The following is a 24,322-nucleotide window of genomic DNA, read 5'->3' as shown; positions in this document are numbered from 1 at the left end:
TACATCTGATTCTGTAATAAGCAGGTTAAGCTTTAAGCATTTTTCTAGGCTAACAGCACACAGCTTTTGCAGTACTTCCTACAGGCTGCACATGATTTGAATTGATATTTAATAAAAAATTGTTAGAGAAGCATTGAACACAAAAGGCTACAGTATATCACTGTGACAGACTTCTAATCACTACACACATTCCAAAAAACAGGTTTGAATTTAAGCTTTTATTTTTACTCTTGCAGAATTTGGATTCGTTACACCAAAAATTTCTAGAGAGATCAGTATAAAAAATAGCTCCTAAAATAACATACTTGCCATTCAGCTTGGGCATTTCCTGTATGAAGTTAAGTTTCCTTTAAAGTACAAGTTTCTAAGTCACTGTTTCAGTCATTCCACCGAACTTCAAGAACAACCAATAACAGCTCTGAATAAAATACAAGCCATCAGACCCTCTGAAGCACTCTGTTTTAAAAAACAGCTTTTGATTAACCTGCGTTCAAGGCAAAGTAGCTGGCTGTGTTAAAAAACCCAAATCCTGGCAATTACTATGTCCACAAGGAAACGCAGGTCTCTGATTGTCAGCTGCACGTAAAAATACTTTGCACTGAAAGCTAATTTTACTCACAAGCTAAAAATAATTAGGGACAGTCAGAATTTAAATACAAAAGTAGATCTCTTGCAGGTCTGGAAGAACTGGCTTCTCTGGAACTCCGCAAGTTATAAACTAAGCTGCTCCCAAGAGCAAAACTGCCTCAGCACTTTGGTCTGCCCAAGTCTGTTACACACACCAGCCCCATAAATGCTGGAGGTATTAAGCAGTGTTCACCGTGAGCTCACAATACACATCCTGTGGGATTTTACAAATCAGAACGATGCATGCCAGCCAAACACAGAAGAGCAACAGCCAGATGAGAAGGAAGGCAGGGAGGTACTTGAAACTACAGATACAACTTAAAGAAGCCTACTGAGACATGTCTGAACTTGCAGTTTCAAGCTCACTCTGGTTCTGTGCTTCACACATCTACTCAAGTTTTCACTTCCAAAAAAACCCAATATTGCCATTAAGAAATAGAAGCTAAGCAGAGGGAAGAAGCAGGCATGGGAGCTACGCTGGGCTGTCCCAAGCCTAGAGGCCTCTGCCGCTCCTCAAACAAATGTTTCACTCTAGAGCTAATGGCAAAGTCCAACACATTGATCTGAAAGCCCCAGGAGCTACCACCTCCACTACAGCAGCATGTGGAGGCCTGAAATTCAGACTCCACTGTAAGAAGTACCGTTTCTAAAGATAGTAAACTTCTAGGTATGTGGTCTTCTAGGTGTAGGCTTTCTTCTGGAAAGAAGCCATTTAACAAGAAAAACTTGTACAGGAGTTTGAGGTATCATATTTTTAACACAGAACTACCTTCATAAATACGCCATTTTTACATATAGCCTTAAGAACACTTGTTTCAGTGACAGAAACCATAAACATGGACCAGTGATGTACGTAAAACGATGAGGACTGCATGGGTTCGCACTGGTAGATCTCTAGCTCTTTCCTGGTTCTGAAAAGCATTTAAGAGCAAGATTCTAACCTGCACATACAAAAGGAATGTGGATTCCCCAGCCCACAGGATGGAATAAAAAGGGTCTCAAAACTAGGTTTGTCTTGCAAAGTTCTCCCCTCTCCCATACCTTTCTCTCACCTGAGGATTTGGTATGTGAAGTTGATGAGACTTAATTTAGGCTTAAAGCTACGTGCTCTTACTATACTATGCTCCTACTTTTACATTAATAAACCCTTGAATTTCGAAATGTGAAAAGGCAGCATTACTCACCATCTAGTAATTCTAGAGTAACTGAAGGATCTACATATTCCCACCAGTGTTTTCCATCAGTGGATACTGGAATCTCCCAGTTGGACCACTTGCAGGCCAAGTGAATGCACACACATGCTATCACTGTAGGCTTGTACTGAAGACAGAATGTAGTAAGGTGAAGACTGTTGCACAAATTTCGTAATGAGGAACCAAAGGAAATCAAACATGTAAAACAGAAAACCCAAACAAATCAACCATTAGCACAGAGAATAAGATAACTTCTCAAGCAACAGCAGTTAAACATTAGTTCATGGACCAATTTTTCTGCTTAGGCTCATCAGATATGTTACTGCCTTAAGAAAACAAAGGACAGGGCATGTATCTGGTAGAAAAGTTTAATCTTCTTTTGCTACAAAAAGCACAGCGAACAGTAAATACATTTACCAGTTATTCTACTGTACTTAAGTACTAAAAAGAAAGGAGTATAATATGGTCAGTTAAAATTCTACAGTAAAAGACATACAGCGGATTATGCAGTCTCTGAATGAGACAATTAGAAGAAGGTACCCAATAGTTCCTCAGAGGCCAAGTGAATTACTTGTGGACTTAGCTTTCACTAGGCCTGGCTTTGGATGTTTATTTTCCAGCTGGCAGCAGCACAAAGACATTGGCTCAGTTTCACTGGTTATCACAGCTCTTCTTAACAGCTGTATCAAATACAGAACTTCGCCCATCAAGGAACCACCAAGAACTACTTATGTGGAAGAATTCTAATAACCAGCAGATAATGGCTTAAAAACTATCTACACATAATGTAATCCTATTAAATAAAGCTCCAAGTTGTTTTGCAAGAAGTAAATTGAAGTCATCAAGGAATCAAGACTGAAGTCCGCTCTCAAATTCCATCTTTCTACAGCATACACAATCCCCACTTGGAATTCTAGAACTTTAAACTTATGTAAATACTTAAATTTTAAAACTATGTATTAAGATTAAAGAGCTGTTTCTAAAAAGGAAGAACATTGGACTACTAGTCTATCTGAAAAGAAAAATCAGCTAGTTGAAAAGATCTTAGACCCGCTACAATTTTATAAGTTAAGATTGGATCAATATATTTAAAGTTAAGAGAAAACCGCCATTAACTACAAGTGGAAACTAAAAATAGTTTTGTACTTACCAAGATGCTCGAATTTCTAGGTTAAGTTTAGCTCTTTGTAATCTTTAGCTGCTATTCAGGCTACCAGTTTTAGACTTATGCACTCACAATCGAGAAAATGTCATCAGAAAGCACCACTACACTTCTCATTGTGCATTTAACCCCTCTGTGCCATCAGGCCCTTGTACAATACACCGCACTGCAAACAGGAAGGTACCACCACTGTAGATGGCCCAGTCTCCTGTTGCAACAAGGGTAAGACACATGTAGGGGGCCCTGCAGTAAAGGAAGCTATAGTGTGCTACAACAGTGCAACAAAGAGGTTCAGGATAACAACCTGTTGGTAGCCATGAAATAGGATGTCTGTGCCAAATCCTTGCTTGCTGTAAGAAAAACAAAAATGGAGAGATTAAGTATATGCACAAACTTGTCAGGTTCACTCCAAAATTAAAGCAATTTTACCATCACAAAGCACCACTTGGTATTTTCACAAACCTGATCTGAATTTAGCTGACTAGCCTTTAACGTCATCTTCCCCCAGATATGGCAGAGGCAATTACATTCAGTAACTGGAGACGGACCAATCGCTCCAGTCACTGACCCTCCCACCACACAACCCACAGGACAGTTTCCCTTTGCTTGTCCACCCCGCAAACGCCTCACACATGAGCGCGCTCTCTTCTAGGAATACCTGCCTCCCCCCCTCACTTCCGGGTGACCCCTAGTGTAACCTCGGACTGCAGTAAGGCAGTCAGTAAAAGCCAATTCATAGCACAGTGCAAGTTCTGCTCTCCGAGAGGAGCACGGCAGGACAGCTGGAGAACATCCCTCCCACCCCAGTACCTCCCCCAAAACAGTCACATCTCTCCCAGAGCCCTACAACACAGCAAGCTCCCAAGCCAGATGGTAAAAAAATTAAACAAGTTTTCTGCTCCCTCTAATCGAGAGCACCGTACTCGTAACATTTTGTTCCACATCAGCAAAGCTTCAATAGGAAATAAACAATTTCATTTTAGCTACAGACAGGAAAAAAAAAGCCCCACACAAGACTGCAACGTGCCAGAAATGAAAAGCTAACGGCTTGGGCCGTTACAGCCATCTAGCACTGACCCCTACCAGTGAAACCCCAATGCTCCTCACTCAAGAAAGAGAACTTACTGTAACATGCATATAATGGAATAGCTGGGCACAATGGTTTTAACTGAAGATTGAATGCAGCCTTCATTGAATTCTTACTTTGACACTATCACTTGAAATCAGTGCTACCTGCAGAAAGTGTATTGTTGAATTTTATGTCAAAGGGAATATGGTTAAACTTTTATTTTAATAATAGTCTCTCCATAAAGTTTGAGAAAGACTGCAACAGCTTTTAAAATTTAATTTTTAAAAAGCATATTAAAAATATGATTTAACTCGACTTCTAATGATTGCCAAAGAGTATAAATCAGATTTGTCTTTATGCTACAGTGCCAGGGAGTGCTGTAATCCAAGAATGTAGAAGTAGCAAGGTAACAGGATCCATTCCTACACACAAATTCTACTAATCCATAATAATCAAAAGGTGAACTGACAGCGTGACAGCATTATACTATAACATTTAGTTTGCAAACTACAGTGGTAACTTAATGCCAGATAACCATGGAATTCAAACTTCTCCTCTCCCTCCCATCTAAAAAAGGTCAGGCAGTATTACAAAAAAACCAGAAAAAGTGAAATGAAATTCTTAACAAATGAAAACACAGAATGATTGAATAAGACTGAAATTTATGTCATGCTCTTCATTTTTCAAAGTAATGCTTAAAGGACCTTCAATGATTTCTATACTCTGTAAAGTTATGTTTGAATTAAGGGATCAGACCAAGAAGCATCTCTAGTCTCCCTGAAATGTCCCTTTTGAACAAGGAAGAAAAGCAGATGCCAGAAAACTTCTGTTTAACATGAGCTTCAAAGTTGAGTAAATCAAAACACATACCTGGAAGAAAAGAATCACATCTTGAAACACACATTTTAGCCTCAATCAAAAATTAATGTGCTAAATAACTTACCTATACTACAAGCAGTATGATACTGTTTCAACTTATTTACAGCTAAATAATCATCTTGCCAAAATGAGCAAGAAGTTTCAGCTCACAACTAAAGCCTATGGTAACACAAGGCACAACTGAACACAACTGTCCCAAACTCTTCTCTTACATTTAGGACAGCTTTGGTTTAGTAGATTCCATCACTAAAATTAAAACAAATTCTTGTTCGTATATTTTGGCATGTTATTTCCTTTATAATAGTGGAAAGCACATCTCCAAATTAAAATAATCTTGAAGCAGAGGTTAAAACAAGCCAGAGCTTCTCTGTTACAGCTCACAAGTCGCAAGACTGATGACTCTGACACCAGTTTTATATTTTATCATTCAGGAATGATTTGAAACACCCACCCTGTCTCACTGCTGCAGAAGCAACCATAAGGCAGGGGATTACTAAAGTAGTAATAAGATTTTGAAACAGGACTTGCTGTCTGATACACCTTCCAAAAGGCTACTGTCTCCAAGAAATTTCCAACTGGAAACCAAAATGCTTTTTACTGGGCACAACCAGTTCAACTTCCAAGATATCTGAGTCTTTTCTTCAACATCAGGTTATCTTGGGTCTTGAGATAATCATGAAAACGTGGTTGCCAAGTCACCCTTAGGTGGGCAGTAGCTGTGCCCAGGACCCTGACAACATAGGTAAGCATTGCCTGGGAAGAGGAAGCTGCAGATAAGCCAGTCAACATCCAAAGAGAGGAAGCTTGCTGAAGTCCTTCTAGGCAAAAGGAAAAAAGCCACAGGCTCTGAGTGGAGCTATGCTGGTGGACACCTGCTGTATCTGGAAAGGGCTGGAGGAGGCCATGGTGTAGGCATTCAGGTCTGAGCAGTTCTGGTGGCTTTACGTTCTTGAAAGTATTTAAGCCTTGGCCTGTAAAAGCCTGAGGTGAAAGTTCAGAATGTGAAAACCGCCTGTAGCGGTGCAGGAGTACAGCTGGTGTTTAAGATCTTTCCGCACCACTTAGTATACTAAGATTTAAAATTTTCCTCATCAGAATACCCTCCGAAAAAATAGATTCAGATTCATCTCCTCTTCCGCCGCCTTGTCTTTATCAGCCCAATTTAACCAATGGCAGCTCTGCACACAGATACTATAGTACGTTTGAAGAATGTGACAGTGCAATTTCCACAAAAGATTAGTAAGGATCATGGATGTTCAAGATACCTGATAACCTGTAGAGTAGCGAGAACAATCCTAGAAATCCTTGGGATCCATTCTTCAGTTCCACAAGAAGGTTGTGTACCAACACAGAAAGAGGAATGACTGAAGACTTCCCAAGATGGAGATGAGCATACAGATTCCTTCCCTTCAAGTTCCACCAGAAGCAGGCTGGGAACAGACTGATTTTGCACCAGAGCTTAAGAGGACCATGTCATGATTCCATGGTCTCGGCACTAGGGCAGTTTCACTGCTGATAGTTCATGCCAGTAAGGTAGTTTGACACCAGGAACAGTTTTTGGTGGTGGTTTTGTCTTTTTTTTTTTCCTTTTTCTTTTTTCTTGTCTTCTCTCTTCAGTACTGGAACATACTTGGAATGACCACTGAAGCTTGCTGACAGGCCTTCACAGATCCATTGCCTCCAGATTCCTTAGAGGACCTGTGGGATCCTAAGGACTGATGGTCCTGTCTCCTCTTCTCAGTCTCTTGACACTGAGGAAGAATGGTGCAGAAAAAAGACTGAGCCTACACCATTTTCCTTGTCTACTATACTGACCAAACTGTAAAGATGGAACAATTTCATGAACCCATGAATCTTTGAAAACCAGAGGGAGTAATTAGATACCTTATGCCTGAACATCCTAAGTCATTATGTATCCATTCAGTCACCCCTTCCCTACAATGATCTGTAGTGTCTAATACTATTTTCAGAAAAGCTTTCAATCTTAGAGATGAAGAATTCAACTTTTTCTTTACTTGTATGTTGAAGCAATTATGTTTATTTGCACCCATTTTCACTTACTAGTTCAGCTTTGGCTTCCAGGAATTGATTCTGGTATGCCACTACAAGACTAGACAGTCTCCTGACAAAGGACTTTGCTGAATCATTTTGAGCATCATCATCAGAACCTGATTTTTTTTTCTTCATTGTTTTTAAGGGGGTAGCTTACAGATTAATACAGGTAACTGTGACAGCATAAAGCACGTTACCCTGGATGCAAGACAAGAGAATCAGCCATCCTCTTAGCCACTTAATTTTTAAGTTTAGCCAGCAAAAGTTTGAGGGACCAGGGCATCTTCTCACCATGTGGCAATTCAGTGCACACATGGTAAGCCAAACCCTTAAGTACACTTGCATACCTCAGCTACCTTTGCTGTCTCTTTTGATGCTTAGTCAGCCACATTATATGCCTCCCTTCTCCCCCCAAACGTACAGGTGAAGATTTTAATCATAATAGTCTTGGATAAGTTAATCACATCTAATTAAAAAAAAGGTATCTCTCTGCCTTCTGAAACAGTGCTTTTTGTCCAAGAAGTCACATTACCAGAACTGGATGAAGCGATCTTGCATTTAACTTCTCATTCAATCCCTTTAGCACTAAAGGTTTAACACTGACAAGCCTTAGAAATATTCTGAAAGCTTTGGGACTTGATATTTAAGCATTGCATCTATTCAGTAAAACACCACACTGTCCAATGAACAAAGGTTAAGAGAGAGCGAGCATTAAAATCATACCGCTGCATCTTCGAAGATCTATCAATGTGCCAAAAAGCCCATCTCTTTATTCACTCAATACATAAGACTAATGTTCCATGGCAATTATTCTCTACTTACCTGACTGGCGTGCATGACTACAGATTTCACGCTCAATGGTTTTAATTTATGGATTAGTTTGTTGTGGGGTGGGGTTTTTTTTAGTTTTTGTTTTTAATACGAGGTACTCAAACCTTGGGTTCATAGCCTATACTGGCCCTAGGAGAGGCGTATGCTGACAAGAATTCCATTTGCATACACACATACTAAGGAGCACACCTACTCCAGTAAGCTTTCAAGCATCAGATGTATTACATTCACTTTGTACCAGTCCTTGAGGTACATGGATTTTCAGCCCTCACTAAAGTCTTCAGATTTCAAGAGTTGGTATAATTTTGGATTCTAAGTATCTTGTTAAACTGTACTGACGTTAAAGACTAGCTTCAAAATGTCAAAATTAAAAAATAGCATGTACCTTCAATGTATGCTACAAAAATAGCATGCATACACAGGAGAAAGCTGAACTGTCTTAGAGCGGTGTCTACCCTTGACTAAAGGAAATAAAGACTGTGTAGCAGCACGTCTGTCTTGTAAGTTCGAGTCAAATGCACTTGCTAACGTGGAAATCCTTATGCAGCTACAATTCTGCCTGTTACCCCTCCCCACAGCCCCAAACACCAAGCAGAAGCGCAGAGGCTCACACAAAACAGTGAAATATGTGCTCACGTTTATATTGACCAACAGCTAAGAAAATCCAAAGCAAAACCCTCTAGACGGTTGAGACATTAGGCACAATTAGACATATGCACTGAATCACAATCAAATCTGGACAGAAAGCAAAGAATCATTATCTTATAGCAAGAATAGCAATAACGCTACTTTATACGCAAATAAGTCGCACACAGCACCAGTCATACTCAGAACCAAACTCTGAAGACACCACACCAGTAAGCTACTTTAAAATGAGGAAGGAGAGATACTTTTCCCTCAAAGAACAACTTTAATTCTAGAATTACTTCAAACAGATCTAGTGAACATGATTAAGTTGCACTGAACTCTCCTGTATTTTACAGAGAAAAAACCCCAAATTTTGAAGCATTTAACTTTGCATTTTTCAGTGCAACAACAGCTAATGACTACAGATTAACGATCATGGTCTAATCATTTCCAAACACTTTTTAATTAAGGGACATAATTAAAGTCAAAAGCTTATTTTAAGTGCTTTTACAACTAAACTCTAATTTTTTTCATCCTCCATCTTATGAGAAGATTTTTTTTTTCCTGTTTTAAAGCTCCAAAGGAAAACAGTTTAAGAATTAAAGAAGGTGTGCCAAAATTCAACACAAAAGATTAAAGAACAAAACAGGTTTCTTGCTAGTCACATTAATGAGCTGCACACAAGTTAGAGAATATGATTGTTTAACAAAAGGTTTAGGGTTTTGTGCTACCATCCAAAACAAATAAGCATACTCTGCTCCAGAAAAAGAACTAGTTCCATCTTAAAGTATTTACATGTGATAACAGACCTGCTATGCATAGCAGTTCATTACCTAAAAAGATTTGCTAGGCAAAAAGCTAGCATTAGCCACCAACCAATATGCAGACTAAACTTTACTTGGTAAAACTACTTCAGAGTGAAAACAATCAACCCAGCACAATACTAAGTAGTTGGCTATATCAGTTTTCAACTACTAACTGCTTCTGTCATTTAAGAAAACATGGACTAGACATTATTAAAATCAAAGCTAATGAGCAAAAAAATTACAAAGGACAGAGAACTGGACTCTTTATCAGATTCTAAAGGTTAAGATCGAGCTTTTAGTAATTAGTTTTAAACAAACTCTTTCGATAACATAGTTGATAAAGATCATATTAGACAAATAACATCACCTTCAAATTTTACTAGAAAGGTAAAAAAGGACTTACAGAAGCGGTTAAAAGTCACTGACCTCTCACTAATTGTGTACATTTCACAACATCTGTGTGCGGATGTTCAATGGTAATCTCAAAACCTGAAGAGTTAAGAATACGCTTTAGAACGATACATTTCCATCTGTTAAATAAAAAACTAAACGCCTTTCCTCTCCCCACAGACCTAAAATGCTTGCTAAACCTTTACACTAAAGATCAAGTAACACTGTTTAACTGCCTTTTATTCTGCACTTTTTCATACATTTGAATGGTAGATGGTATAGCCATTTCAAGATCAATTAATAAAACATTCCTTCAGTAATCTCGAGTCCTAAATATATATATCTCTACTTGGGAAGTTAATGTATTTTTAAATTTGAACATATCTGAACAGTTTCTAGTACATTAGTAAGTCAGTAAAAGCTATACTACAGATACACTGAAATACTCGTGTGTGCATGCACATTTTACTCATTGATTTCTGGACCTTAAACTAAGTCAACTTGTAGGTCAGTGACTTAAACTTTTGTTTACGACACTATTTTAAGAATTAGGTCACTACTGTTAAGCTTTTTTTTTTTTTAAACAATATACTCAAAGTGGTATTTAAGAATATCTAAGTCAGTGTTCTCAGGCCTGCTAGCTGTAATTGTCTCTTACTTTACAGTCAGAAGAGTTTCTTATCAGAACATTCCACTTCAAATTTTAGAATCACCTGAATCCATTAAATGGTTACACTACGACTTGTAATATTCAGAGGTAGTAACCCTGCTCAATTATATAATGTTCTTCTACTGAAAGGCAAAACCAGGAAGAGCATTTGGGCTAAAGCTCTTCCCAATCGCTTCAGAACACACACACAGCTAACCTAGTATAACATGTTACCTTAGATGAAGAAATATCAACATAGTTACTGCTTTGGAGTAAAATCTGTTTGGAAGGGTACACATTTCTACTCCATCAAACTGTCAGAAACATCTGTTTCACAAGCATAGATATGGCATTTTTCTCCAGAGAACACAACAGAACTGCTAATATGAAACTAAATTCACAGGTCAAAAATTCTATACAAAAATAGTACAATTCTAGTGTACCAATAACACATCAAAAATCCACATCAAAAATACTTGGGCCCTATTACTCCTTCACGGTAAGCTGGCTGCACAGGAGATATATAGAAAGACATACCTAAAGTTTGAAGCATTATTGTTTCAAGTATAACCAGCTCTTGGGCTTGCTGAAGGTATGCCTGAAACAAATAAGCAAACAGGTCAAGACGTAGCTAGCTATTGTCTCAACATTTCAATCACACACTTCCAATTTGAATACTGGTACTGGCAACACAAGTTAAGACCACTTAAGTTAGAACTAACAACTCAGGACACTTCACTGTAGTAATACTTTCTTCTTCCGGTATAAGTGTTAGTGCAAATTCAGCTAGACCAGCCTAACCATCTTTCACAGTAAGCTTTACTTAGTCTGGATCTCATATAATTATTCCAGTAAAGCATTTTGAGGAGAAGGGAGGGGAACACAATATGAATTATGAAGGCTTGCCAGTGCAAATCAGCTCAAATCTCTCTAGGCAGGTAATCCATTTTACAAGTACTTTAAATTACAGTTGGAGATACTCAGTTGGCCTGTGTTAAGCTAGTGGGCTCAAACACACACATACATATATACACCTCAATGTCACTCCAAGAACTGGGAGCATAGCAAAGGTGCTCAAATAGTTTCATACGTCAGCTGAGGTCCTGCAGGGTATAACTAGCTCAGCCTGACCTTCAAGTAGAACAACTCCGGTGCGTTTCCACCATACTTCCTATGTTTAGTTTCAGGAAGACTCATCTCAGGAAAGAAAAAACGTGAACTATGAATTAAGTGGAAGCTGTACAAACTTTAGCAAATGAAAGGAAGACAAATGTATAGCAGAGGCAGCAGGTGACAACTGCTTTAAAACAGAACGTAGACAATGGTGCACAGCGAGCCTCTGCTTGAGAAAGACAAACACAGTGTTGTGAACTTCTCTGTGCAAACTATGTAACTGACGGAACCACGCACAAAGCCTCCTATTTAACATCTAGTCTAGTCTTCTACTATACACGTAGGAGTCTTAAAAATAATGCAAGTTCAAGACGGAGCAATCTCTTCAAGTTTCACACAAGTATTTGAGTCTTTAATAAGTTATATTAAGTAATACAAAAGTCTTAAATGGGGTAAAAACAAAAGTTTTTTTCCTAGTTTGCAGACAGCAATAATCCAGTCAAGACAATGTAACACATCATTAGATGAAGTGTCATATGATTATCTCTAAAACCATGACTTCCACCTACATCGCTCTTTGTATCCAGTTGTGGCTCTTGAGGATGAAGACAGGCATGTGCTACTTTAATAACATGTTCAAGTTTCCGTGGCTGTTCTTCCACTTTTGCAGCCAAAAACAATGCTGTAGGAGATATTATCTGAAGAAGAAAAACATATACGTATTTTTTTAACTTTTTACAAGTAGGACTTGAATTTTTATGGAGACTCTAAATTGGTAATTAGAAAAGGTTTAAGAAGTTGGACTTGTGATTCTTTTTTAAAAAAGAGCTCTGAAATCATGCAAGGCAACAAAAATAACTAGCCATATTTTATGTTATAACTGATGTAATCCTCTCAGCAGCATAGGGAAGGAGTAACATAAACGCATTTGTAAGATGTCTGAGGTCAAACTAATTCTAGTACAACATAAAAAAGAATTGATTTGGTCCAGAAGATTTAGTCACACTAGAACAGGCTGTTTCAAGTTAAATATACTTCATGAGAAAGCTCATTCAATTTCTTGAATAGTAGTGAGCCATTACACCATCTTTTCAGTAAAAGTCAAACCAGCCGATCACAAGTTCTGCTAGCATTTGACTCCTAAAAAGCAAGAAACTTAGCAGAGACCTTCAAGGAAAAGAGCTTGTTATACAAACATAGGTTGTGTAAGTAAAAGCTTACTCTTAGAAACTTTAATACATACCCAGCAGTATCTGGTGAACAAAACACAAGGATTCACAAAACATCAGTTACATCAAATGTTAGTAAAGACTACAAATTACATTTAAAGATGACATTTTTTATAAAACTCTAGGCACCATAAGCTGGCAGCAAAGCACCCATTCACAGTTCAGTACCACCTAGGAGTTAGCTATGAAGTACAGTTTTGATGCCTAGTTATCAGATAGAATGACTGATGTATCTACACACAGAACAGGGCTAACCATAAATGACTTTGAGGAATCAGGGTCCTCTTTGTATGCAATGTTGGCCATGTTAAACAAATTAAAATGACAGGAGAAATCTTCAAGAAAACATCAGCAGATTAAACTGGTTAAAATTAAACGAGTATAAAGCTTTTATTCAGACTGAAGTAGCTGCTTGTCCAGTGTTTAATTAACGCATGGTGCAAGCAGTGCAGGTATTGGATTTCTCATTCAATGCCCAAGTAGATTTAGATTGAATGAACTGAAAGGCAGCCATAGTTTCCCCTAAAGTGAGGAGGGTTTTTGGTTAGTATGTAGCCCTTTCCTGTGCCAAAATAAAACATTTGGTATGAAAATTCACAATATAGTAAAAACTGCAACAAACTAGAATTGAACATTTAAGTGATTACCCGTTACATTTCAGGAACTTTCAAACATATTGAAGGAGTACTTTTTGCCTCCTTAAATCACTTTGAAATGTCCACTTGGATCTTAAGTAAAACTTTTAAGTTGGCAGACTTGAAGAAAACTGACACTATGGGAAGGTGATACCCTTCGATGCGTAGAAGTGTGCCATGAAGATATCTAGTATTTAAAAAAACCCAAACCACCCAAAATAAGCCATAGGGAGCAAGTTCTTCCACAGCAGAGACAAAAGAACTGCTTTCTTTTTAAGAAGCTTGTAACTTAAGCCTTTCGAATCAATGAAATAGAAACCTGGAGTCAGATGCGGCTGAACAAGGCCATATCACCACTGTCATTTAAGACTACTGATGATTTTTGAGAAGTTCCTATCCACATTGCTTGAAGCACTGATTTGAAATCCTGGAATAAATTCCCTTTGCTAGGAACATACTACTTGAAATACGTCTCAGTTATCCCCAAGTACCTACACTCACACTTTCCGGTTTTTCTAGCTTTGTGTACAAGTTCAATTCAAATATATCCTAACGCACGGTCTCTTTCTACACAGTTTGGGGGTACAGTTACACATGCATGCAATTTTCACAATTTACCTTTCTGAAAAACCAATTTCCAACAATTACGATGACTGAAAATATTTACATTTCACAGAGACATTCTTTGAACCAAGTCACCAATAACTGCACAATTAAATCATCAGAAAATTCTCACTCACTATTATTCTACTTGTGACTGCACTAAAGTTTTACTTCATTCCAAAAAAGCACCTTCTTCATCAGGCTGACTTGAGGATATTTTCCAGTTTACTGAACAGATCAGTTCTGGCCAAGAAGTCTCCACATAATTCCTGACCTCCAAGACCTCACAGAAAACACAGTTCTGGAGGATGATTTAAGTCAAACTGATTAACTGGCACTTAACTCTGGTTCATCTGAAATCTATGTACACCCCAATTATCTATTTCCTTAAAAAAAAAAAAAAAAAGAAGTATTGGCTTCTGCCCAAGAATTTCAGGTCTTTGTCTCAGTTCTCATTCCCAGATTAGAGTAGGTCAGTATTTTTGTCTCCCTTGGTATTTACTCAGGAAAATACACATCCTAATAAAATCTCAGACTTGGCATGCATACATTCTTCAGTGAAGACGACACACCCTGCTAAGCATATAACTGGCAAAGTTACTCAAATGCTTTCATTCATTTCCAATTCTCAAAAATGACAGAAAAATTAAATTAGAACAAAAAAAAGCAAAATTAAAGATACAGACTTGACAAAGCTGTAAGCTTCCTATAAACATCTTCATTTGACGTAAAACAAATGAAAGCTATCTACCACGCACCCAAAATATTATTTAAGACTTTGAGAAATATGTCCAGAAGAACGCATATGATTTATGAAATTAAATCCCATTTTTGTACTAGCTAAGAGCCTCAGAAACCAAATCCCACTGAAATAGAAAAACCAAACCATGACAGCCTTATTATGACAGTCTAAGAGCATCATACAGGAAGTTTTATTGGTAAATGTGGTACAACTCTTGTTTTTCACTCAAAAAGTACAAGCCATTGTAAAAACAGTGTTGCTACAACAAAGCCATTTGGAATAATCTCAGAATACATGCACATAGTTCCCTGAGAACTCCCTCTCCCTTTTAATGCCAATATTAGTATGTTTTCAGACTTGATACACATTAGTCTAAGACATTAAGACGCCCCAGTCTATGACAGAGGTTTTTCAAGTGCAAACACAGTTGCAACGTTTTTTTAAATATAACCAGGAGCTCACGTTGCATAAAAACAGCAAATATGTTAAATTGCAAGATTAAAAACAGAACTGAAGTGTCCAAAATAGCCTCACTAAAGCTATTATGCATATTATGGAAGTTTTTAGAACTTTGCACAACTGTAGTCAATTGTTTAATACTGCAATTTGGACAGGGCATGAGAGACAGGAAGGGAATACAGAGGGATGGGAAACAAAAAAACCCTCCACACAACTCGCCTACCTTGCACTTAAGAGAAAAAATTCTTCCTGCAGCCTTCTATAGGCACTTTACTAAGTTCCACTGTATGTCATACAAAAAAACCCCTTGACATCATCACGTATATTTTCAACTGGTTGTTTGGTATTCAACACGGCATTTCTAAGGATTGTATTTTAAAATATAGCTGCCAATTGGATGCCTTACCTCTCATTGCCAGCATACCAAGGATTTTTCTCCCTTCTCTGTTCTTCAAATCACAGTGTACTGAAGAATAATCCTCTAAAGGAGGTATTTGCTATATAACAATATCAAACACACTGAGTACTACAGAAACAGTATTTCCTGAAGAATTTCAATTTTCAAGATATTTTAAAGGGTAAAAGTCAGGATAGTATTTGCTATAAAAAGCCAGCAAGCTCACTCCCCACCCCAATATTAGCACTGGCTAACTTCATATTCAACAAACCAAAGTTACTATGCCCATGGTCAACAGTAATGTAGAAAGAATAATTTGTACTACTGCTAAAGAGATTCATAGTAGTTCCTGAAATTTCACTTGCATGGCTAGGGAAAATTAGTAGCCAGGGCACCCAATTCTGCTTACCAGAATTGGTAAAGCAAGTTTCCACCCTATTACAGGGACACAGCTGCCTCGCAAGGTCTTAACCTACTTTAATTGCAATGTCAAAGCCCCAAAACATCCTTCGTTGAAACTAAATGTATGTACTTTGTAGATAATCCATAGCAATTCAAAAGTGACTTGCTAGCCCACAGTAGCTTCACAAAAATAAGGATATTTGGTGATTAGGGTAGTAAATGTAATACATTCAAAATGAACCAAGACTACATCAAATGGTATGTGCCACCCCTATGGCTCTACCGATTGAAGATACTGTTGGGAATTCTGTTCCCTACTCACAGCTGACTCCAAGTCTTGAAAGCCTGTAAAATTGTTTAGCAGTAACTTATAATGAAGAAAAAAAAAAAGGAAGAATAAAGACAACAGATATTCAGTAAATGAGCTTCCACTAGAAGACCTGTTTATGAAAAATTAAGTGCACGTGACATATGTAAGACATGTATTTGTATAACCCAGCAATTATATGTCTATAAACATGCAGGTGTTTATACTTGACTAAAACCATTAACCTACCAATAAAGCAAGAAAACAAAGGCTACATTTTTTCAGCTGGGGATCATAAGGCACTCTGACTAATGGACATCTAATTTTCTAACCCTAGCCTTCAGATTCCTTCTTGCCATGCATAAGCATCACTACATTCACACAAAGAAATACTAGACATATACTCCATACACTGTAGAAAATTTTAGCTAGGTCTTAGCTTCAAGTCTGCCAGTATCTTACTATTTAATTTCTAAGGTTTCTTCTAGGAGTGGATGAATATTGTTACATTTTTTAGCTTGCCAAGTACTCTGGAGATTTGATATTAAGTATTTATTACAGTCCCTGGCTTTTGATTTCTCTGCAGAGAACCTGCCAGATGGTTTGAGAGTATTTTAAGAGTGATTCACATTCACTTTGAGACCACCCCCTTTACCCTATAGGAATCTAAGTAAGAAAATGCACTTGCCCATCAGTACAAACACAAAGCTGACCAGCCTTGCCGACCTCATTAAGAACTACAGAAAGTAATTCAGAAGGAATCAGTATTACTGAATGCTAACTTGCAGTGCACTTGCCTTTAACTTTTATTTTAATACTATTACCTGAGAATTAATTTAACAATACACTCTCCCCCGTAATAGTTGCAGTTTCCATGGCATTCAGCCCTTACATAGCTTACTTGTGAATTTTAAGATTCATAAATACAACGTAAGGCGTAGTTTTCATAACAAGGGCACTATATATCCCAGTACTGCTGTGCTTCCAGTTCCAAGTGACCTGCATTTTCCAGTGCCCAGTGAAAACCCAAACACAGCAGCTAAAGCTTCTTGCTACCTAAATCTATCCTAGATTACCAGATGATAATACAAACAGTAATCTAGCAGGTGATGTATAGAATGCAAGACCCAACTACAGCAGCTCTACACAGAGTGACCTCTCCATTCCAAGCAGCTCTGCCTAGCTGATCAAGTCCACAGTCACAGAAGACTTCAGATGCGTCACCAGCTCCTCTTCCACTGCCTACTGCTACATGGGCAGGTACATGGAGGGGAGAAAGACGGAACAAGTGTCTTCTCCTGGTATATTACAGAAACACTTTAAAAGGGCATATTCTACCACAAAGCTTGCTGGAACTTGATTCTCACGTGTGCTATTCTTACTCTAAAACTAGAAAGCTGTTTTAGGAAAGTACATTTTGATATGTATATCCATTCAATACATAATTCTCTATCACTACATAAACAAAACCTACATTATATATTTCTTCCATTTGGAGTGTTGCAGGCTTATGCACACTTCGCTCTGGTTGTACTTAAACACAGTTTTAATTACATAAAGACCTGTTTTGGTAACCAGCTTGCTGCAAGTTCGAGTTTACCTCAGGTTTTGCACAAAAATAATTAAGTACACTTCTGAAACGTACCTACAAACCCGTAAGTATTTCTTGCCAAATAAGATGTCCATTTGCTCAACCAGCAACAACAAACAAATTCGCACCAGACAAAAGAGCAGGCTAACACTGTAACCCACTGCATACCTGCCCAAATTTCAGACAGGGCAAGGTTTGCAAGATTCTCCCCCTTGGCAGACCAAGGTCTGCTCTGGTCTAGACCATAACATCTGTCACAGTCTCAATCTGTTTATTTTATCACAAAAAGCCATGATTTGACAAAACTCATCCTCACCACTTAGTGATATATTACCACCACCACCATTAACTATTCTTGCAAAGTTAGTATAAAATATTGATGAAAAGTAATTTAACACAACAATACCTAGAATATTATATTACTGTTTTTCTAACTATTGCATCCAATACCGGACATAAAAAAGGCTTCAAATTTTCAGGTTGGAATCTCAAGTTCCATTCCTCTTAGAAAATCACTCATTTACAGAGAGTATTTTTTTAAAGCAGAATTCATTTCTTCCTAACATATACTGTATTCAGATTCAGCATACTCAGTTCATCAGTTGAAACAGGAGTGACAGCATTTTCTCATCAGACTTAAAGATTTTTTTTGTCTAATATGACTTACCCTCAAGCTGCTTAAGACTAGACTAGTTAAATTAATTTACACTGTTTTCTAGGAACAGATACATAATCCATATGGATACACACATAACCATATTATAATTGTCAGACACACCATGCTAACACTGCCACCGACTATGTTAAGAAAAATGTGTGTTCCTACACATCAGCCTTTCAAACTACAGCACATAAGCACTAGCCAGATTCGAAACATCTAAATGCATTCTTCACACATCCAAAATGTGTTTGCTGATGGTGCCTATTTTTATATTTCGATGGCAGAAGATAAAATCTAATTGCCAGTAGTTAAAAAAAAAAAATCAAAGTTGAAAAGAAATATCATTATTGCTTGTAAACCACTGATAAGAAACTAGAATTCCTATAAACAGACCAAACTTCACAATCCAGCAAAGGAATATAACACTTGTCAGTTAGACTACCACAATTATGAGCATATTATTACCACAGCTAAAAACGTACTTACATTTCGATTAAATTTTGTGAAGGAATGATGCATATAAAACCTGTGCATATAAACAATCGCAGTATTTATTGTAAGCTGAGATCTGAAAAATTCAATTAAGGAAACACTACATATTAAGAAAATTGTTTACAAGAACTGGAAGTGATGTGCTTTCTACATCAATCATTGCTTTCAGCATACTGTCTTCAGCTGAAAATTAATTAAGAACGTGACACTTCAGAACTTAACCGATATCGACACGTATGTTTTCCATCTGCTTCGCGGACAATGTGGAGATTCCTACACCAGACTAGCCACATCGCATCCACTAAATGAAAACTCCTCAATGGGCGACATACGCTGAAATTCTGTGGCAAGTGCTTTTGTTTTGTTCTCAATCAACTATTTCAGGAGGGGATTTGAGGTTTCAGCCTTCTTCTGCTCTCTTTCTTCAAAATCAAATTCATGAGTGGGTAACGAGGAGATGCCCGCTTCAAGGAAAACGAGCCTGCAAGGAACTGGGATCTACTTTAAAGGGTCTAAACCGGCAGCCAGCGATACAAAGGTGGCTAAAAGGCTAGCTCGGAGACCTGAGGTGTCTCTACCCGCCGCCCGAGAGCCCGCGACCCGTGCCTCTCTCGCACGCCGACAAAGGAGGCGAAGCGGGGGGCTCCGGGAGGCTCCTCCTCCCATTCTGTGCCTCAAGGCCACAGCTCCATCCCACCAGAGCGCCGTTCAGGGGCTGCCGAAGGAGCGGGAAGAGTCCCGGGGAGGGGTCTCACACGGGGGGGAAAGAAGGCCCTCCCGCCGCCCCGCCACAGCCGGTGGGTAACGGCGCCGCCCGCCCTGGCCCCTCGCCTCCCTCAGCGCGGCCCGCGGCCCCCCTCCCTCCCGCCCGGCCCCTCTCGGATACACGTTGAGGCGCTGGCCCATATCTTGAATGAGGTTGGCCGCCTGCTGCCGGTACGAGAGCTCCTTGTCGGCCTCCACGCCGCTGCGCCGCGAGGGCGTATTCTCCAGCTGCTCCCGGCTGAAGAACCAGCGCGACGCCGTCGAGGAGCCGCCGCCGCCCCGCGCCAAGGAGCCCGCGCCTGAGCCCGCCGCCGCCGCCATGACACTTCCTCCTCCTCCTCCTCCCCCTCCCTCCGCCGCCCCGCCCGCCGGCGGCAGCGCCGCGCCCGACCCCTCCCCCCCGCTCTCCATAGCGACTCTCGCGAGAACTGGCGGCTCGGCGCGCGGCCGGCCTCCCGCCTATGCGCCCTGAACCATAGAGTCTGGCGGCAGCACAGCCAGAGCGGCCGCGTGGGGGGGAGAGTCACGTGATCTGCGCGGTGGCAGCGGGCGGCCATAGCTCCCACGACACGTGACGCGGGGAGTAACAGCGGCACCGGCCTCTAGAAGGGGCTCTGACGTCCGGAAGTGACGGCAGAGGGCCCGCTCTTCATTGGCTGGCAGCCGGCTCTGATTGGCTGCGGCGCGGCGGGCCGGGCCGGTGACGTGCCGTGGATAAGGCCTTCCGTCGCGCCTGGCAGTCTCGTTCCGTGAGCTGCTCTCGCGGCGCCCCCTCAGAGGGACGGGAGCTCCCGCCTGGGCTGCGGGGGGCGCAGGGGAGAAGCCGTCAGAAGCGCCGTGCTTCGGGAAGTAGCGGCGAACCGTGGGGGTCTCAGCTGCGAGGGGAGATGCCCTCCAACACGGGGTTGGCGCTGCCCTGAGCGCAGCGGTGCGGCGAGGGGTGCGGCCGTGCTTCCTCCTGAGGCTTTAAAGGCCATCTCGCGGTAATAAATGAGCAATGTGGTTTAGAGCCCTTGAATGGTTTCTTAAAGATTAAACCCCGGTATCTTTTTGGAAGAAGTGACTGGCAAGTTGTGGGTTTGTATGTCCCAGCTTTCTGCAGCGGCCTTCTGCAGAGCTGGAGCAGGTGTGGGGAGCAGGCCCCGTCACCCTCCACGGTACTGCCTCGGTGGTTGTCCTGTGTGCCTGGGCTGTTGCCATTCAGTTGAGAACATTGGCGAGTTGAGGTAAATAGCCTTGTCGCAGTGCTCTCAAAAAAACCTTGTTTCGCCAAGACTTGTAGATCATTCCAACCTCAGTTATTTCACGTGATCGTGTATATTGCCTCAGCGATGTGCCATGCACTATGCAGAAAGCATGATCCTCCCACACTCGGCTGCCTTTTGCATTGCTGCAGGTTTCAAATCAGTTGCATGGGGACACCAGAATAAAGGACCATTTGTCTTAAGGGCTAAAATGTTTGGAAATCCTTATTGATTGTTGCGTTGGAAAGAGAAAAGCGGTGGGAATAGAGGCTGTAGGGAGAAGGTGGAAAGGTCTTTATTTAAGTCACTATAATCATTCAGCAAGGAAAATGTCAGGATTGGGAGGGGCACGCTGTGCAATATGGAGCAAACATTGAGGCAAAGCGTTCCTCTCTGATGTGCAGGAATACTTAAGAATCGCACAGCAATTCCAGCACCTCAGATACATTGAGTATGATAATCACACCTACATAAGCAATAACTAATTTCTACAGGTAGTATTTCCCAGGAGTTTGGTGCTGAAAAGGCAGAATTAAAGGTGTCCAGTGATACCTTGTGTCCTTCCAGGTTGGTAGCTGCAGTGAGCCAGTTATTCTCCAATACACAGAGAAGATGCGTCTGCTTACGTTGTATTGAATGTGAACTTGTCGAAACCTCTCCCACACTACACTTGGCTACCTTTAAGAATAAAGATCAATTGCTAAATTTTTCACCTACTGCCTATTTCACCCTCGAATAACACCATAGTACTGAACGTTACTTTTACATGTGTATCATTAAACCTTCTGACACATTCCCAGTTGAACCCGGGTGCCCACAGCCTAGCTGTAAGGGGCTGGAAAGAAACTTCGGTCTCTTAACACATTTGGGTGAAGAAATGCAGCCTTCTATCTTCCCTTCAGGAAAACAAGAGTCCTCCTAGATTTCCTTACATCTCAAGCACAGTCTACTCAGCAACTTCATTTAAATCTACTTTAACACCCGCTATAACGCAGCTTGTGGATAGTTCTCACTGGGCACTCACATACACAGGACAGAGAAAACTTAAGTGCTTTACATATTCAGTTAGTGATTTTCAGCAGTAGCTTGAGGTTACTGGATTTGGGTTCAAAGGGCACAAAGAGCTACTTGTCTTTACTTAAAAGTTCTGATTATCATGGATGAAAATGAGCTCCAAACACTCTGCAGCGGTTTTGTTCACCTAGAATTAGTTCTTTTACAACTTTCAGTGCAAATTTTCTACAAGCAGTTACAATTTTATAACTGGGCCCAACAGAACTCTACTGAAATACACAGATGTATAATGCAGCCGAGACAGACACGCATTACCTGCCTGATCTTCCCAATTGTAAATCATCTTGAAGATGTTGCATGTGCAGAGGAAATTTACCTACAAAGACTTGTGTTGTAATTAGGGGCTGATCTTTGCCATCATATTTTTGTGCCTTTAACAATCTTAAAGTGCAATGTTTGACCTCATTCTTTAAATCACTGTGTAAAACTCATGGAGTTGGGGTGTGCAACTTACATTTTTTTATCCCTTCAGTAATTGGTGGAAGAGTATTAATGTTCTTATCTGTAATTAGAATTTTATATTAGCTTTGTTAATGAGAAAAAAGGAAGATGTAGGGAAGATTATATATATGCCTGTCTTAAAAATCTTAACACATCAAGAGTAAGTAGAATATCATTAAATAATGACAGTGCATAATGAATATGATTTATGCAGGGTATGCACATTAATTAATTGCCATGCAGAGTGCTGCAGTCACCCATTCAGTCACAGGTTAAGGTAATTAAATACTGTTCCTGCTATTGGAGAGGTTCCAGACCGTAGTCCCCAAAGATACAACATTGAATTCTCTCTAACTTACCAGCTTTCATTCATTTAAAAAATTGAAGAATTAATAAAATTAAAATGTATTGGAGGAATCACAATGGATTTTCCTCTTGAATCCATTTATACACCTGTGAAAATCAAATATGCTGAAGGAAAAGAATATTATGAGAGAATGAAGTTGCCTTTCTTCTACTTTGAGATTTAATTTAAAAAATCTGGCTGAAAAATTGTGCATTTCAGTGGCTCAGTACTTGCATGTAGATATTTAAATAATAAAGGTCAACAGAAGTCATGCGAACCTGAGGACAATAAACATTGTTAATGCTATTTTATCTAGGTCCTCTCTTCCTCTTACATGAAAACCTGATATTCCCATGGTCTAAACCTGTGAGCTGCTACTTCAGCTTCTGATGTCCAGTTGTCTTTCATGGAATATATTTGGAGAAGCAATACAGTAAAAATCCAAATGCAATAGCTAGGAAATAATATAATTAACCTGCACAAAGCACTTTTTGTTTTGTTTTGTTTTTCTTGGCACTGTAAAGAATGCCTTCTTTGTAGTCCAACAGAGGCTGGTATCAGCAGGAACTGCTGATGTTCAACATTCAGGTTCAGTCTGGGATGTAAGGGCAGTTATGGACACAGCTACAAAACCAAATTCTGTCTAATAGTATTTCTCCTGGAGTGTTCTAAGACTAAACAGAAGAATGATGACAAACAATCCCATGAGAATGGAGACTGTAAGCGCTCATCAGCATTTTTGTGACTAGTATAAAATCCTCTCAGGAGGAGGATGCCTGTGCACTCACCAGATAGCTGGATAGAATACTAACATTTCAGCTTCGGGTGTGCAACTTACATTTTTTTATCCCTTCAGTAATTGGTGGAAGAGTATTAAGAATGTTCTTATCTGACTGTAATTAGAATTTTATATTAGCTTTGTTAATGAGAAAAAAAGGACATTTCAACATTTCCTTACTTTTAGGAAGTATTTTTTTAAGGAATAGAACATTTAACCATACTGTTGCTAAACACTACTATTTATTTTGACAGTGACAGTGATGCACAAAGTATTACCCACACAAATACATTATTTCTGCACCTACAACCATATTATTCAAATTGTTTCTGATGAATAAGTTGCCTGTGGTGTAGGCAGCAGCTAAAAAGTATAAGTAAGTCCCCACAGAGAACTTTTTAATCCTATCCCAACATCTGCAAAGTGTCAGTGCATATACCTGCAGTGCTGAGCTGCAGTGGGCTATGCTGCAATTTCAATCAGTGGATAACGGCAAATGTTGCCTTTTATTGGGCATCAACAAAATTCTGTTTAAATTCTGTTTTAAGATTCTTCTAAATTCTGTTTATTGGCATAACAAAGACTGAAATGTAATGAATACAAGTCATAATTTTCTCAGTTCTTTCTTCCTGGGAATCAAGTCCTAATAAGATGGCATTGATTATCATTCAGAGATTCTTATTACAACTGCAAAAGATGAAATCTTTCCTTTTTTATGAAAGCAAGGATTTCAGAATTGTTTAAAGACAACCTAAGTC

The 24,322-nt window shown here is 39.6% G+C and overlaps 1 protein-coding gene across 9 annotated transcripts in view; it reads right to left on the bottom strand.

Annotated features, from left to right (window-relative positions):
- The window catches only part of CCNT2 (cyclin T2), a 24,909-nt gene extending 4,894 nt beyond the window's left edge, over positions 1–20,015 (bottom strand). Inside the window, exons 1-7 of one of the 9 annotated variants that reach the window (XM_075757184.1) lie at positions 19,803–20,015; positions 18,911–18,992; positions 11,968–12,096; positions 10,823–10,883; positions 9,673–9,735; positions 3,287–3,332; positions 1,812–1,975 (exon numbers count right to left, since the gene is read on the bottom strand). In XM_075757184.1, coding sequence (XP_075613299.1) covers positions 1,812–1,975; positions 3,287–3,332; positions 9,673–9,735; positions 10,823–10,883; positions 11,968–12,096; positions 18,911–18,992; positions 19,803–20,002 — 745 coding nt within the window. In that variant the 5' untranslated portion in view covers positions 20,003–20,015. The other 8 variants (XM_075757185.1, XM_075757186.1, XM_075757189.1 and 5 more) reach the window with 8 other exon arrangements.
- Positions 20,016–24,322: the final 4,307 nt, after the last annotated feature.

The sequence above is a fragment of the Balearica regulorum genome, chromosome 6 (assembly GCF_011004875.1).
Source record: "Balearica regulorum gibbericeps isolate bBalReg1 chromosome 6, bBalReg1.pri, whole genome shotgun sequence".
NCBI lineage: Eukaryota > Metazoa > Chordata > Aves > Gruiformes > Gruidae > Balearica > Balearica regulorum.
Note: the sequence above shows the minus strand (reverse complement) of the source record. Positions and strands in the feature narration are given on the sequence as shown.